We start from the raw sequence: 12,847 nt of genomic DNA on the forward strand, positions 1-12,847 counted from the left end.
TCTTAGTGTTGTCTTTCTAAATAAAAATAAGATGCCACAGTACTTTCAACTCACTCAATAACTAATTCGCGTTCGCGTCGATGTACTTGCATCTATGCGAGTTAAGGAGTACACGTTTGTTTGTAGTTTCCATACTGCTTATATCTTGTATTCTGTGGCCATGATACCACAGTATTTACAATGAGTTATTCAATGAACGTACTATGACATCATTCAAAACATTTTAATTGCGTGGATAATATTGGATGTACGTTTTCACACTTCGATAAGATAGCTAATCCAAATGAATGTTTTCTGTTTCAATTCTTTATAGTGAACATGTCAGGGTGACCTGAGGTGCAATTGATTGCGATGAACAATTATCAAGTTACTGGCGACTTTTGTGTTATGTTATATTGATTAGTAAGTCTAGGACGAACAAAAAAATTGTTGGAAAAAGTTCGTAAATGCTCTTTAGACTTTGAAACAAAATTCAAGTTTTTTAATGTGAACTTGTCAAGGTCGATTTTTTCCAAAGTAAGATTGCACTTATATAATTTGGTATGACGTCAAGATATTGTTTTTTTTAATCTTCAAGCCTTATTAGCCGCATCGTCAGAATCGCCATTGTTTTATTCTCTCTTGAATCCACGTTGTCATGTTGTGCTGCTTCAACATCAATTGTTCTAATTTTAGTTGCAAGTATGGTATGCCTACTTTGCTTTTTTGAACCATTGTGAGTCTTCTAGTAATAAGAGCATCTTATTAGAAAAAGTCTTAACAAAAAACCAAACACATATTATAAAATATTTATTACGAACATACAGATACAAAAAGTGAAAACTAGCCTCGATATAATACTAGATTACAAAAAATGTTAAACAGTCTTTATTCATTGCCTAACTTTGAACCGAACCCAATGTCCTCCTTTGATCTTAATATTAAAGTTCTTGGCATCCAAAGTCCCTGGTATGTCAGTCTTCTCGCCGGGAGACAGTTCCATCTGCTGTAGGAGCATGTACGTCATCACTTTGATCTCGCAGAGAGCGAATCTTGATCCTGAGGAAAAATATAGTCTTAAAAAGTGTTTTAGGTAATTTCGACATTGGATCTATTAAGAAAATCGTGGAAAATTCTATATGGAAAAATGGTCTGTCCTCATAGTTACAACTTTTACTATAAATGCGATAATCTATATATGATTACGTTTGTATGTTTCAAAGCTGCTGACTCGATATTGATGCAATTGAGTATTCGGGATCGAGCATAAGATTTTAGTTAATGTATCCTAAATATAAGAAAGGGGTGCTGCGCGGCTTCGTAATTTTCAATAATAGTGTGAGCCTTCTTGATAAGAATTCGCCTCACACAAAAACATAAATAATATTATTATGTATTCGGAGTCTAAAGTTCGAATTGCATGAATAATAACGCTTATTCTATTTTTTAAACGAAACTGGTTTATGCAACTTTGTTATTATCTAACAAGACACGGCTCTGACGTCTGTGGCGTAGAGGTTAAAGTAGTCATGCGCTACTGCTTCTGCACTCGGGAGTTGAGGCTTTGATTCCCACAAAATAAATAAATGTGTGATCATAGGGGCAACTCACAAGCTATCGATACATCGTATAAAATTGCAAAGAAATCGATAAATTTTTAGTGTAAAATTTCTGAAAAAAATCTGTAACTACATTTTTTTCCAAGGTATTTTAAATTTTAAACCCTAGGTATTCTATTTTAGAGAGTGCACCAAATCTAGCTGCTAGTGTACTTTGTGACTATACTTTGTAAAAGCGCTACACATTCGCAAACTTCGTAATAAATGTAGCTAAACGCTTACCGATGCAATTCCTAGGTCCTAAACCAAACGGCATATACGTAAAAGGTTTGATATTATGTTTGTTCTCCTCAGAAAACCGCTCAGGGTCGAACTTTTGAGGTTCTGGGAAGTACTCAGGGTTGCGATGGAACACCCAGGTTGGGATCGTCACTGACTCTCCTTTTCTGACCTGTGAAATAAAGGTATTAATTATAGTAGAGATTATAAGACTATTGTGCTGAGAGCGCCCGCTGAGCATCACTACAACATATTGTGCTTCTATTTTTAAATCAGAAATATTGTAAATATTTCTACTATTGTAAACTTACAATATAATCTTGCTTGCATTCGGGGTTTGGCTTTCCCAAATTGTAATCTTTAAGGCACTGTCTGTCTGTACCGATAGCTGGTGGCCATTTTCTCAAAACCTCTGAAACAGTGAAATAATATGATGAAAAGCAATATTTAGAATGTGTTGCTTAAACCACAAGGGTATGACATAAAACCATCATTCTCTCATCTTTTGTCACTGAGATAAAGTGCTCTTTTTACCTACCCAGTAGTCACACCTTTGAGTGCATCATTACTTAAAGCTTTTTGTCATTTTATTTTATCTTATTCTTATTAAAAAAACGATAGAAAGATTATTCAGTCTCTTTACCTGACACAACCATATCCATATACGTCATACTCTGTATAGATTTAAAGTCAAATTTGCCGCCATTCATGACATCGTGTTCTTTAATCTCCTGTGCCAAGCGATCTTGGATGTCAGGGTGTACTGCTAGCTCGTGCAATAGGAACGACATTGCCGTAGATACCGTTTCGAAACCCGCTGCAAAGAAGAGCACTGCTTGGGCTACTAGGTCATCATCTGTCCAATCTAAAAAGGAAAGCAATAAAATTTGAATCTGGACATAAAACAAACTCAGTTTCTAAAGCTATTGTAGGAACTTACAGACGGCACCCATGAACAAAGAAGTGTTGGAGGAAAGAACACTTAAATAAAAAATGGCTTAGCTCAAAATTAAAAAAAGTCACTGCAAAGGTCTAATAAAAACGATTGCTTTTGTTCTTTCCAAAACTAAATGTTTTGTAATATCTATGCATCCCACTAAAACAAAAAACAAACTAAAATTTTATTTATATGATCAAATATGATATACACATACCTCGATTTACTTTTCCCTTTCCAACATGTGATTCTTCGACCGTTGAAAAACCAGTATTTTCTTCATTATGTTTTTCGTCGTGAGACAGTTGTCCTGAAAAATATTTATCACGATTAATATTACTATTTTTTCCTACAGTTTGGATAGTTCTCTGATCTTTTGAAGTCTACCTTTCTTAGCCTCTGCTAACAGATGTATCATGTCCGGTCTGAATATATTTTTCTCTTCTCTTTCTTTCATTGTGTTTAGAACTATTGCTCTAAAGAAATCAGCAGTCTTGTCAGCAAACAATTTGAAATTTAGTTTCTGAAAAAGAAGTTGGTTTTAGTTTATTTCTAAAGAACTTCCATACAAATACGTGACTTATAAATTAGTGTTTAATTAATAACTTTTAAGCTCTCGCGTTGCATGTTTAATTAACTTCGATAAACGGTAAACGGTCATTAAAACAGACTGGTTTCTGATTTGTGTTTTACATAACCTTCAACTATAGACCAACAACTTAGTAGAGATCTTTGGCTTGCATGATTTATCTCGATTAGAATAATTAGGTGTATTAAAAAAAAAAAACAAAAGGGCCACCATAAGCTGCACAAAATTACCGATGGGTGATTGATGGTCTTACTAAACTCTAAATCATTTATACCAATATATAAAACTCTCTGCTAAATCTATGTGTCGTATAATTATGATACTACTCACCTTCATTACATTCGGAAATGCGGCAGACGCAAGAAATATTAATACTTTTAAATAATTGAACCCCATAATTTCCTTGCCAGCTTTAAAAAATTCGTTGTCGACTTCTGTGTGAGAGTCTACCTTCAGTCCGAAGGCGCAAGTCGCTATCACGTCGTTGGCGTAACGCGACATCAGGTCTTTGCATTCAACATCCACGTAATCAACTGTGGATATTTAAAATAAGTTGTATAAGGTTAAAAAGTAAAAAACAAATAGGACCAAGCAACTATTCCATGGCATTCGAAAATCGTTACTATTAAACTTTGTTAAGTAGCGCGAATCATTTTTCAGGATGCTGTATTATCATTTAATGTACTTAATTTTTAACTCCCTATTTTATATATTAGGTTTCGGACACCCGAATTTTATTTTCTGTCTTTAATGAACTTCTTGTCGTAATTTGAAAAAGATAGATATATAAATTTCTTAGTATGCATATTTCTTTTAAAACCAGTTGGATGAAATACCTCCAGACTCTTGAATCTGTTTCTTCAAAGACTTAATCATTGCATCACATGCTTCCATCATCAGAGGCACCATCAGACGTATCTTGGAGCTGGTGAACGCTGGACTCAGCGTCGAGCGCATGTCCTTCCATTCTTGACCTATAGCAATAAGATACAAGCAAATATTAATATTTTAAATATTAATTCAGAACCTTATTTGGCAGTAAGATAGAAATTGCTTATGTTAATAATAACAGTGTTTTTGTTATGTAAACTGTTTTTAAGGATAATCATATTTTAAACTTGAAGATACGGACATAGATTAGGTGACAGACACTAATTAACAATTTAAAAGTGAAGTGGGTTTGTTTGGTTCATTTGCGGATTACATTTTTTTTCTGGCGGAATACAGATTTTACATTTGGAGACTATAAAACAAAGTCCTGCACAGTTTGCTGGTTTCAATGAAACTGGCTACCGTACCCGAATAAGTTAGTGCAACAAAACATTATTATATTAATTCATCTTGTATTATAATATCTGAAACATTAAACTCATTCCTTTAGCTACTAGACGTAGTCTATCATGAACCTTACTTTTCAAATTAACAATATTTCAATTAATATTCTTTCTGATTACTATAACAGTCGTTAAGCCACGTCAAAGGCCTCTCGGGCGGTTTGGACAACTTTGACTCTAGGTTGACCACTAACCATACAACAAACAACAAACCTTTCAAAGCGATCAAATTTCTTCCGAACAAAGGTTCCATATTCTCGTCAACAACTGAGCGATGATCGAGGAAGTACTCGAAGTCCTTCACCGTGATCTTCTTGATAAGGTCCAGATCACAGATCATTATCATCGGCTTCGTAAACTCATAGCTACCTAGAAACCTGTAAAGTTAATGTGTGATTTGATCAACGATTCTTGCGGGCACCATAGAAACTAATTTAACTGTACATCTATACTATATAATATTATAAAGCTGTAGAGTTTGTTTGCTTGAACGTGCTAATCTCAGGAACTACTGGTCCGATTTGGAAAATTCTTCGAGTGTTAGATAGCCCATTTATAGAGGAAGGCTATAAGCTATAAATCATCACGCTACGACCAATAGGAGCAGAGTACCAGTAAAAAAGGTTACAAAAACGGGGAAAATTTTGACCCATTCTCGCTTATGTGACGCTGTATGTCAGCTAGTTTTAAATATGAAACTATCGGCACTCGATGGTACCGACTGAACAGAATCGCGCTACTGATCTCTGCAAACCGCTACCACTGATTACGATACAATTAGATAACATGTTGATAGATTAAATTGCGGGGAAGAACTTACATTACCTTAAACAAATGCTAGACACAAGTACTAAGAACGATAAATGTACGACACACCTGCCAAACTTTCGGCGCCGAACGTTCGGTGACGGCATTATCTGCGCTATGCTATGCTCGGCGTAATTTCGACAGATACATCATAGGTGATGTGAATAAGACAACGAGTTGCTCACATTGCGCAGGTGTGTCACTAAACTTTTCACGACAAAGCATTTGATTGCCTCCGTGGCGCAGTGGTTTAGGTCGCCACGCCGCTATCATTGCGTCGGGAGGTCGTGGGTGCGATACCCACACGGGACAATCATTTATGTGACCATTTATCCACAAATAATTGTTTCGGGTCTGGATGTACACAGTGTCCGTTGTTTGTATTTTTGTAAAAGTCCCCGCGATACAAGAGCAATTCTAAGTGCGGGAGTTGTCTTTTTAAAGGAAAGAAAAATTTTGTCTCACCTTTCTCCATAAAATAAGTAGTAGAAGTCATCAGTCTGGTCCGTGACATGTTTCTTGGACATCATCATTTGGGCAAGGTTGCCCAGCAGTGGGTAGGGGGTGTAGTGCTTCACCTCATATCTCTTGAACCTGGAGTACACTTGCCGATGGTACAGCACTAAGGCAAGGAGGAGGATGAAGCCCCAAAGAATAAATAACATGATCTGAAAATAAGAAACAGTTTTATGCATTTAAAATAAATTCAACCGATTAATGTCCCTCTATTATCTCCTACTTTGTAAACTGATAACGTGATAACCCAAACTAAATCATCTACTCTTAATTAACTTAGTAAAATAAATAAAAAAAGAAACTGTGCCGAAATGTCAAGCAATATAAGGTAAAATACATGATTGTGTGTAAACATGCATTAAATTATAAATATTTATGCAACGCGAAAATTTAAAAGGTATAGCACAATATAATTTGACGCCGGATTTTACTCAGTATAATACTCAATCAACAATATCACACATCAATATCAAAGTCACTTACTACTTAATATTACTCGATAGTATTAGAGATGAGATGACCATTTAAAATCACAAACAAGTCACTGTTGACCACAATACTCATAAAGCAATACTTTATAGGACAATACTATCTGATATTTAACAATATCTGAACAAAACCAACACTAAATATTGATAACTTTGAGATTAATACCTGATAAGATAAGAACACAATAATAAACGTTTAAATTGAAAATTATTAAAAGGCCATATGTGACAATACACAGGCAAGACTTAAGCTCTTTGAGATATTGCGCATTTAATACTTAATAGTTCGAAAAAGACATATGTGACAATACCCATGTAAGACTTATATCCTTTTTGATATTGTATGTTTAATGATTTGCGCGTGTAAGACAAAGGATTGCACAGGATGAAATCATTGCTTGTTGATAATAAGGAAAGAGGATTGAACTATGAATTAATGAGTGATTTAGGTATAGATGTAAGAGTGGTAATTATATGCCAGGTGAAGGGATAAGTATCATTTTCTGTAATTCAGATCTTAAACTAATTGCATTGAATAAATTGATTTTGTGTCTTTTAAATGTGAGGGTTTACAGGTTTACAGCTATAGTAGCAGCAAATTTAAGAAACATCAATTCTATATATTTCTGTTTCATCAGAAATTGATTTGTAATGCCTCTTTATTTTATAGTCAATAAGAGATCATGCTTGTATTATTTCACTTCCTCGTTATGCTATAATGTAGCTGCGCTACCTATATAATGATATAATAAACTTTCAACCTGTTCTCCTATGTTAGTTAAGAATCATATAAAATGGTGCAACAAAATTGTTTACTTCAAAATGATGAATAACCGATACCCCTTACTGAGATAAAAATGCTTAATCCACAATGATGAAATACTCGCAGTTTATTGAGGTATCCCGGAATGCTATTAATTTCGATAATTGTTATGAAATCTGACATCGCAGATACTATAATCTACAAACAATTGATTCATACGGAGATTAGTTCTTAAAATAGATATGCCAGCGCATATTCGTTAGTTCGTTTTTACATAAGATTACGTGCATGCGTGCCCTTGCATATGCGTGCATGTGCGTATATGCATGTGTGATGTGATGCCTTAGTACAAACAAAAGCATGCATACATATGTATGCTTTTGTTAGAGACAAAAATAATACAAAGTCTTAGTAACTTATTTCCAATTTGGGGACCATAATTTTACAATATTTTATGCTGTTTAATTTTAAAAATTCTAGAATGAATCACTTACATATAAGCAATAACAAAATGGCTCAAGTAAAACCATCTTATCAGACAAATCTGACCTTTTGAACATGGATCACAGCACGGGAAAAATATAACCAGTTATTTAATAACAAGTTACTTCGAGATAATATAATAATATAGGTGTTGATCCAACATTGTTATTTAAAAAAACTACTAGTCATTCTTGTTGATCTTTTCTTAAGTATGGTTAGTTATCTGCGAATGTAAATGTTCCGCAAAGGTCTTAAGGTCAGATTCTAAATCGTACTCATTTGCTTCTCAGTTTTTCTGTGCCCAAGTGATTCTATACAGTATGAAAGATGCGAAGATCTCCTATTAGATGTCTTTAAAAAGGGTCCTACGCCCTTTCTCTGGTCGTTTCGGTTTATCGTGCCACTAGGTTGTAATAGTGATAGCATGGAGGAATGTTTATATATAGAACAACATAAAATTGATCAGTATTACACCCTTTTAAATACGTTAACTAACCAATAAAAATTTTAGCATAATTTTAATTTGCCATTCACCGTGGCAATGCTGCCAGCCTTCAGGGCACGTTACCCGAGGACGACGATGCGCAGATATTTTATGATGCCTTGTTTTAGTTTTATTTATATTTAATTTCTTTATTTTTCGTTTGTACATATAAAATTATTATTTAATGTATTAATTTAATGTATAGTATAATTTTTGTTTCTTCAAAGTACTCTGATCGATAAATATTTTTTACGTTTTTTACAAATAATGTAGAAAAAATCTCTCTAAAACTTACTTCTAAATGATATCTCTGAAAAATGGCCTATTAAAGTTATAAAATTACATTATGTGAATCACGAACATAAAGTGGTACCACACTGGTAGTGATTAAGAGTAATTCGCTGGTTTTTCGGTCAGTTTGTAGTTGAACAATGCCATTTCAATAGATCACGTAATTAGTAGCCTGCGGTCACATTGTTTGACCTCAATGTGTGTGATGTACCCGGTTGTTGGTTGACAACGGATGCTAGATTTGTATGTAGTACCTATTATAAAATACATCCATACTTCTAAATAAATTTAACCCATTACTGTTCCACTGCTGGGCAAGGGTCTCCTCCCGTAATGAGGGAAGGTTTAGGCCGTGAGTCCACCACGCTGGCCAAGTGCGGTTTGGTTACTTTGCATGCCCTCAATAAATGTATTAAACAAATTTTAGGCATGTTTCCTCACGATGTTTTCCTTCACCGTTGGAGCACGTGACAATTATTTCTAAAACACACATGACTTCGAAAAGTAATTGGTGTGTTGCCTCGGGTTTGAATCTGCGACCACTTGAGTGGGAGGTGTCAACTTCTATTTTACCTAATATTCTACATGTGATAATCTGTATGTTACACTTTTACAGCTAAACAGCTGAAACCATTTGATTAAATGTAGCATTTAGTTAGCTCCGTGAAGCAGTTGTTAAGGTCATCAAGCCGCTACCATTGTGTACCATACTAGAGGTCGTGAGTACGATTCCTACACGAAACATTTATTTGTGCGATCCACAAAAAGCTGTTCGGTTAGGTTAGTTAAATTTCAAAAACTGTGATACTTATGCCAGAGATAAATTTTAATTTTTAGATCAGTCGGGTGGTCGCCCATCCGCTGATAGAGGATTATCCATTATTTACGCCACACCCTGTATAAATTGTATTTATAAACATAATAACATTCAGTTATCTTCATATTAACCTTTATTTTAATAGAAACTTTTAACTTAAAATCATTTTTCAACATAATTAGAATTCTGATGAAATTATTATAGAGTTTTTGATGAGAATGTTTGCCGTCGTAAATGTATAAGGCGTTAGACTTCGTTATGACTTTGTATGTACAAGCAAATTGGATTTACTACAAGTTTATAGTCATTTGAATATTATAATTATAGTTCATACTTTAGGACCTATGAGATTACAAATTCAGACAAAATTTTGTTGGACTAATTTTATTTCGTACGCATTTTCGTTTGACTAAAATATTTGGAAAAATTTTCTGTCTTTAGTATGGAATTTAATTATACTTTATTATAAATATACGTTAATATAGTTTTTAAGCTCAAACAGCTTACTATGGTTTAATATGGATAATAAATCAAACTTTTTAAAATAAAGTTATAAAATAAAGATAACTTTTGTTACTTCTAGCGACATCTATCGATAAACGGTGTCATTATTGTCCTTCGAATGAGCCAGTGCAGTGGTCTATTTTATTACTATATATACCTACAGTCCTACACCTTTGAATATTTTTTATTAGTAAAGCTATTCCGTAATACCTTAATTCCGGAAAGTTTATTTGTTTTCACATAATATATTAAATACATATTTTTCCCAACCTGCCTCCAAAAAAGTTAAGCAATTTTTAGATAATCGTACTTCACCAAATAAAATAAAATTTGATCATTACCCGTTAAATGCATCTATCTCTTTCCTATCTACTGCCGAAGGGCTACGATCTTTTCATCGGATTAAAAGATAGAAAAAGGTGAAAAATTACGGGACGCAGGGCGCAGATTACGAGGTGAATTACCTTCGAGTCATTTATCAACTTCATCTGAGGGCGCGGCGTAAGGGCTGATAAGTGAATGAGAATTATTTATTTAAGATCGAGTTTGGAGTCATCATTGTAGATTGGTATCGTTAGTTTCATTTTACATGTTTGTTTTAGCTTTTTATATTACTGATTTGGGACAAGACAAAAGTACATTAGCGCGATTTTAGCTACAGCCACCTAACAACTGTATGAAAGCTTGATTAGCGCCTCTAGCGGGCACCGTAGGCACTAATTTTGAGGTACAGTTTAAATGTCAAACTTTTGGTACGAGCCAGTACTAACTAAACAAAATTGCACTATAACTGTTTTCGAAACAGAATTTTGTTGAAACGCCACAGTATTGGTAAAATATATTTTTAGTTTTGCAAATTGAACTGTATTACGTATTTGAGCATTTCGCAATTTCTATTAGGTAAAGGATGCAAAAAGGTTAACATTTTGATGCAGTATCTGCGCATCATTAATATTTTTATTTTGAATCGAAAATAAAAATATTCATGAATTTAACGACTCTGCTGAACTGCAGTAATTTCAATTTCTTTCTTTTTGTTCTTCGCTTACACTTGTAACTTGAGCCACAAAGGTCTCGACAGTGACGGTAGAACGGTCGTGACATCTCGATAACTAATACTCTCGCGCGTATCTTTGACACGGGGTAAACTATTTTAATTTAATACCCATATTTGGCACACTCGTTTGTTTTTATAAAGTTTAAAAGGGTTATATCCTACCATGATCAAACCAGTGTGCTATCACGTACCTCAGTTGACAACTAGTGGACGTCACATTGATGGTTTACATTCAGTAATCTGTGGGTTAAGCAATTGAACTAGGCATCTCCGTGCTTCGGAGGGCACGTAAAAAGTTGGCCTCGGTTGTTGTCAATTAAGATAAAGTCGTTAAGTCACGTCAAAGGCCTTTGGGTGGCTTGAACAACCTTGACACTAGGTTGACCACTAATCATACGATAAGAAAACTTGCTGATTTGACTTGAAGGAGAAAACAATGTACAGCTTCAGTTGAAAATAATTTGAGTCCCACAATGCATTCAAATAATTAAAATACGTAAAGCTCTTCGGGTAACGAGTTACTGTCGTCTACTTGTATATAAAAATTGATCAGCGCCTCTACCGTGTTTTTTAAGAACTATACTTTGACAAGTACTTCTAAATGTCAAACCGTAGCTATTGTTACTCTCTGTGTGGTCAATCGCTCTATTAAGCATTTGACACGTAAGTGAGGATGACACTATTGTACTGCAAGTGTGAAGACAAAGCCAAAAATAGGGTAATGAAAGACCTAGTGATAACTTCAATCATAAAAGGAACGAATAGCCAAAAAGAGAAACATAAAAAGAGGTAATTTAATAGGCAATGAATATTTTTTTTTATTCTGCATCAAAATATGAATGATGAAACAACTCAAACACATTATAATTTTGAAAAAGATAACTGTTTTCATGCAAAGCCAAAGATCTATTTAAAAATACGTAATCACTGACCTGTCTTTACTGACGTATTTCAACAGCCAAAACAAAAACCACAATCGTATTATATTTACTTCGTTTACGAACAACAACTGTGTTATCATCAGTCGTCTGTAGTGTGAACTGTTTACGTGGAGTGAAAGAGATGGAGATATATCGCCTACTCAGTCATGTATGATGAAGTAATACCTCATGTCCTATGTGGAAGTTGTTTTTTCAATTAAACTGGCACATTGTCAACCGTATGACATGAAGTAGACACAATTATGGCATCATAAAAAACTGTGTACATTGGTTTTTACGATATAACACAGTCTCAATAGTTAACCATATGATGGAAATAACAACATCAATTTATGTACAGTATGCGTACCACGTATTTAAGTTAACAACTAGTGTAGGTACGTCTATTGGTGATTATTGAGTACATTGCTGTTTTGACGTAAAGTGTTAATCATTATGATCTAAAGGAGATAACAATGAACAGCATATTGACTTTAGAGATACGCAATACCAAGGAAACGAGTGAAAATTCTAAAATTCTGAAGTTTAATTCCCCACAATATGTCTTGACTCTACCATAAACGATGTATGTACATTATATACTATGTATTAAGTACATAATATGACCAAAATAAATGAATTACACTATTATATGTAACAAGAGAATGTTTGTAGATTTGGAATGTTTTAAGCAGTTTGATTTTTATAATATGATTTGTTATTTTTATTGTGTTTTATCGCTATCCATCGGCCAGTCACCAATCTATATATTATTATCTCATAAACCGTGAGAATTTGCGCGATTCTCTGCAGTCGTTACTACCGTACCGAGAGTTTGACAATCAAAATATACTCTTACTTAACTACTTGAGTAGTTGACTGGGTTAAAGAAAGATGATTAAACTTGTACTCGTAAAATATTTATCCAAAATGCTCACGCCGAAATTCTACGTTAATAATGTTGAATTTTAAATTATTATAGACTTAGAACATAATATTAAGTGTTAATTTGATACCAACTAGAGTATAGGATACTGTGA

At 34.0% G+C, this 12,847-nt stretch overlaps 1 protein-coding gene across 3 annotated transcripts; it reads right to left on the bottom strand.

Moving 5' to 3' along the window:
* Positions 1-798: 798 nt before the first annotated feature.
* On the bottom strand, positions 799-11,921 carry LOC142975150 (cytochrome P450 9e2-like). Of its 3 annotated transcripts, none has more exons than XM_076117869.1 (11): positions 11,834-11,851; positions 5,950-6,152; positions 4,891-5,054; positions 4,180-4,317; positions 3,674-3,876; positions 3,142-3,277; positions 2,972-3,064; positions 2,461-2,682; positions 2,129-2,229; positions 1,821-1,989; positions 799-1,038 (listed from the first exon to the last, which is right to left on the bottom strand). In XM_076117869.1, exons 2-11 carry the CDS (start codon positions 6,147-6,149, stop codon positions 872-874), a joined length of 1,593 nt encoding a protein of 530 aa, XP_075973984.1. In that variant the 5' UTR covers positions 6,150-6,152; positions 11,834-11,851; the 3' UTR covers positions 799-871. The 3 variants fall into 3 exon arrangements, with proteins under 3 accessions (XP_075973984.1, XP_075973982.1, XP_075973983.1); XM_076117867.1 differs by having other exon boundaries at positions 800-1,038; positions 11,820-11,921; XM_076117868.1 differs by lacking the exon at positions 11,834-11,851 and adding an exon at positions 6,484-6,602 and having other exon boundaries at positions 800-1,038.
* Between the last annotated feature and the right edge of the window lie 926 nt (positions 11,922-12,847).

Source organism: Anticarsia gemmatalis, chromosome 8, assembly GCF_050436995.1.
Source record: "Anticarsia gemmatalis isolate Benzon Research Colony breed Stoneville strain chromosome 8, ilAntGemm2 primary, whole genome shotgun sequence".
NCBI classification, from domain to species: domain Eukaryota; kingdom Metazoa; phylum Arthropoda; class Insecta; order Lepidoptera; family Erebidae; genus Anticarsia; species Anticarsia gemmatalis.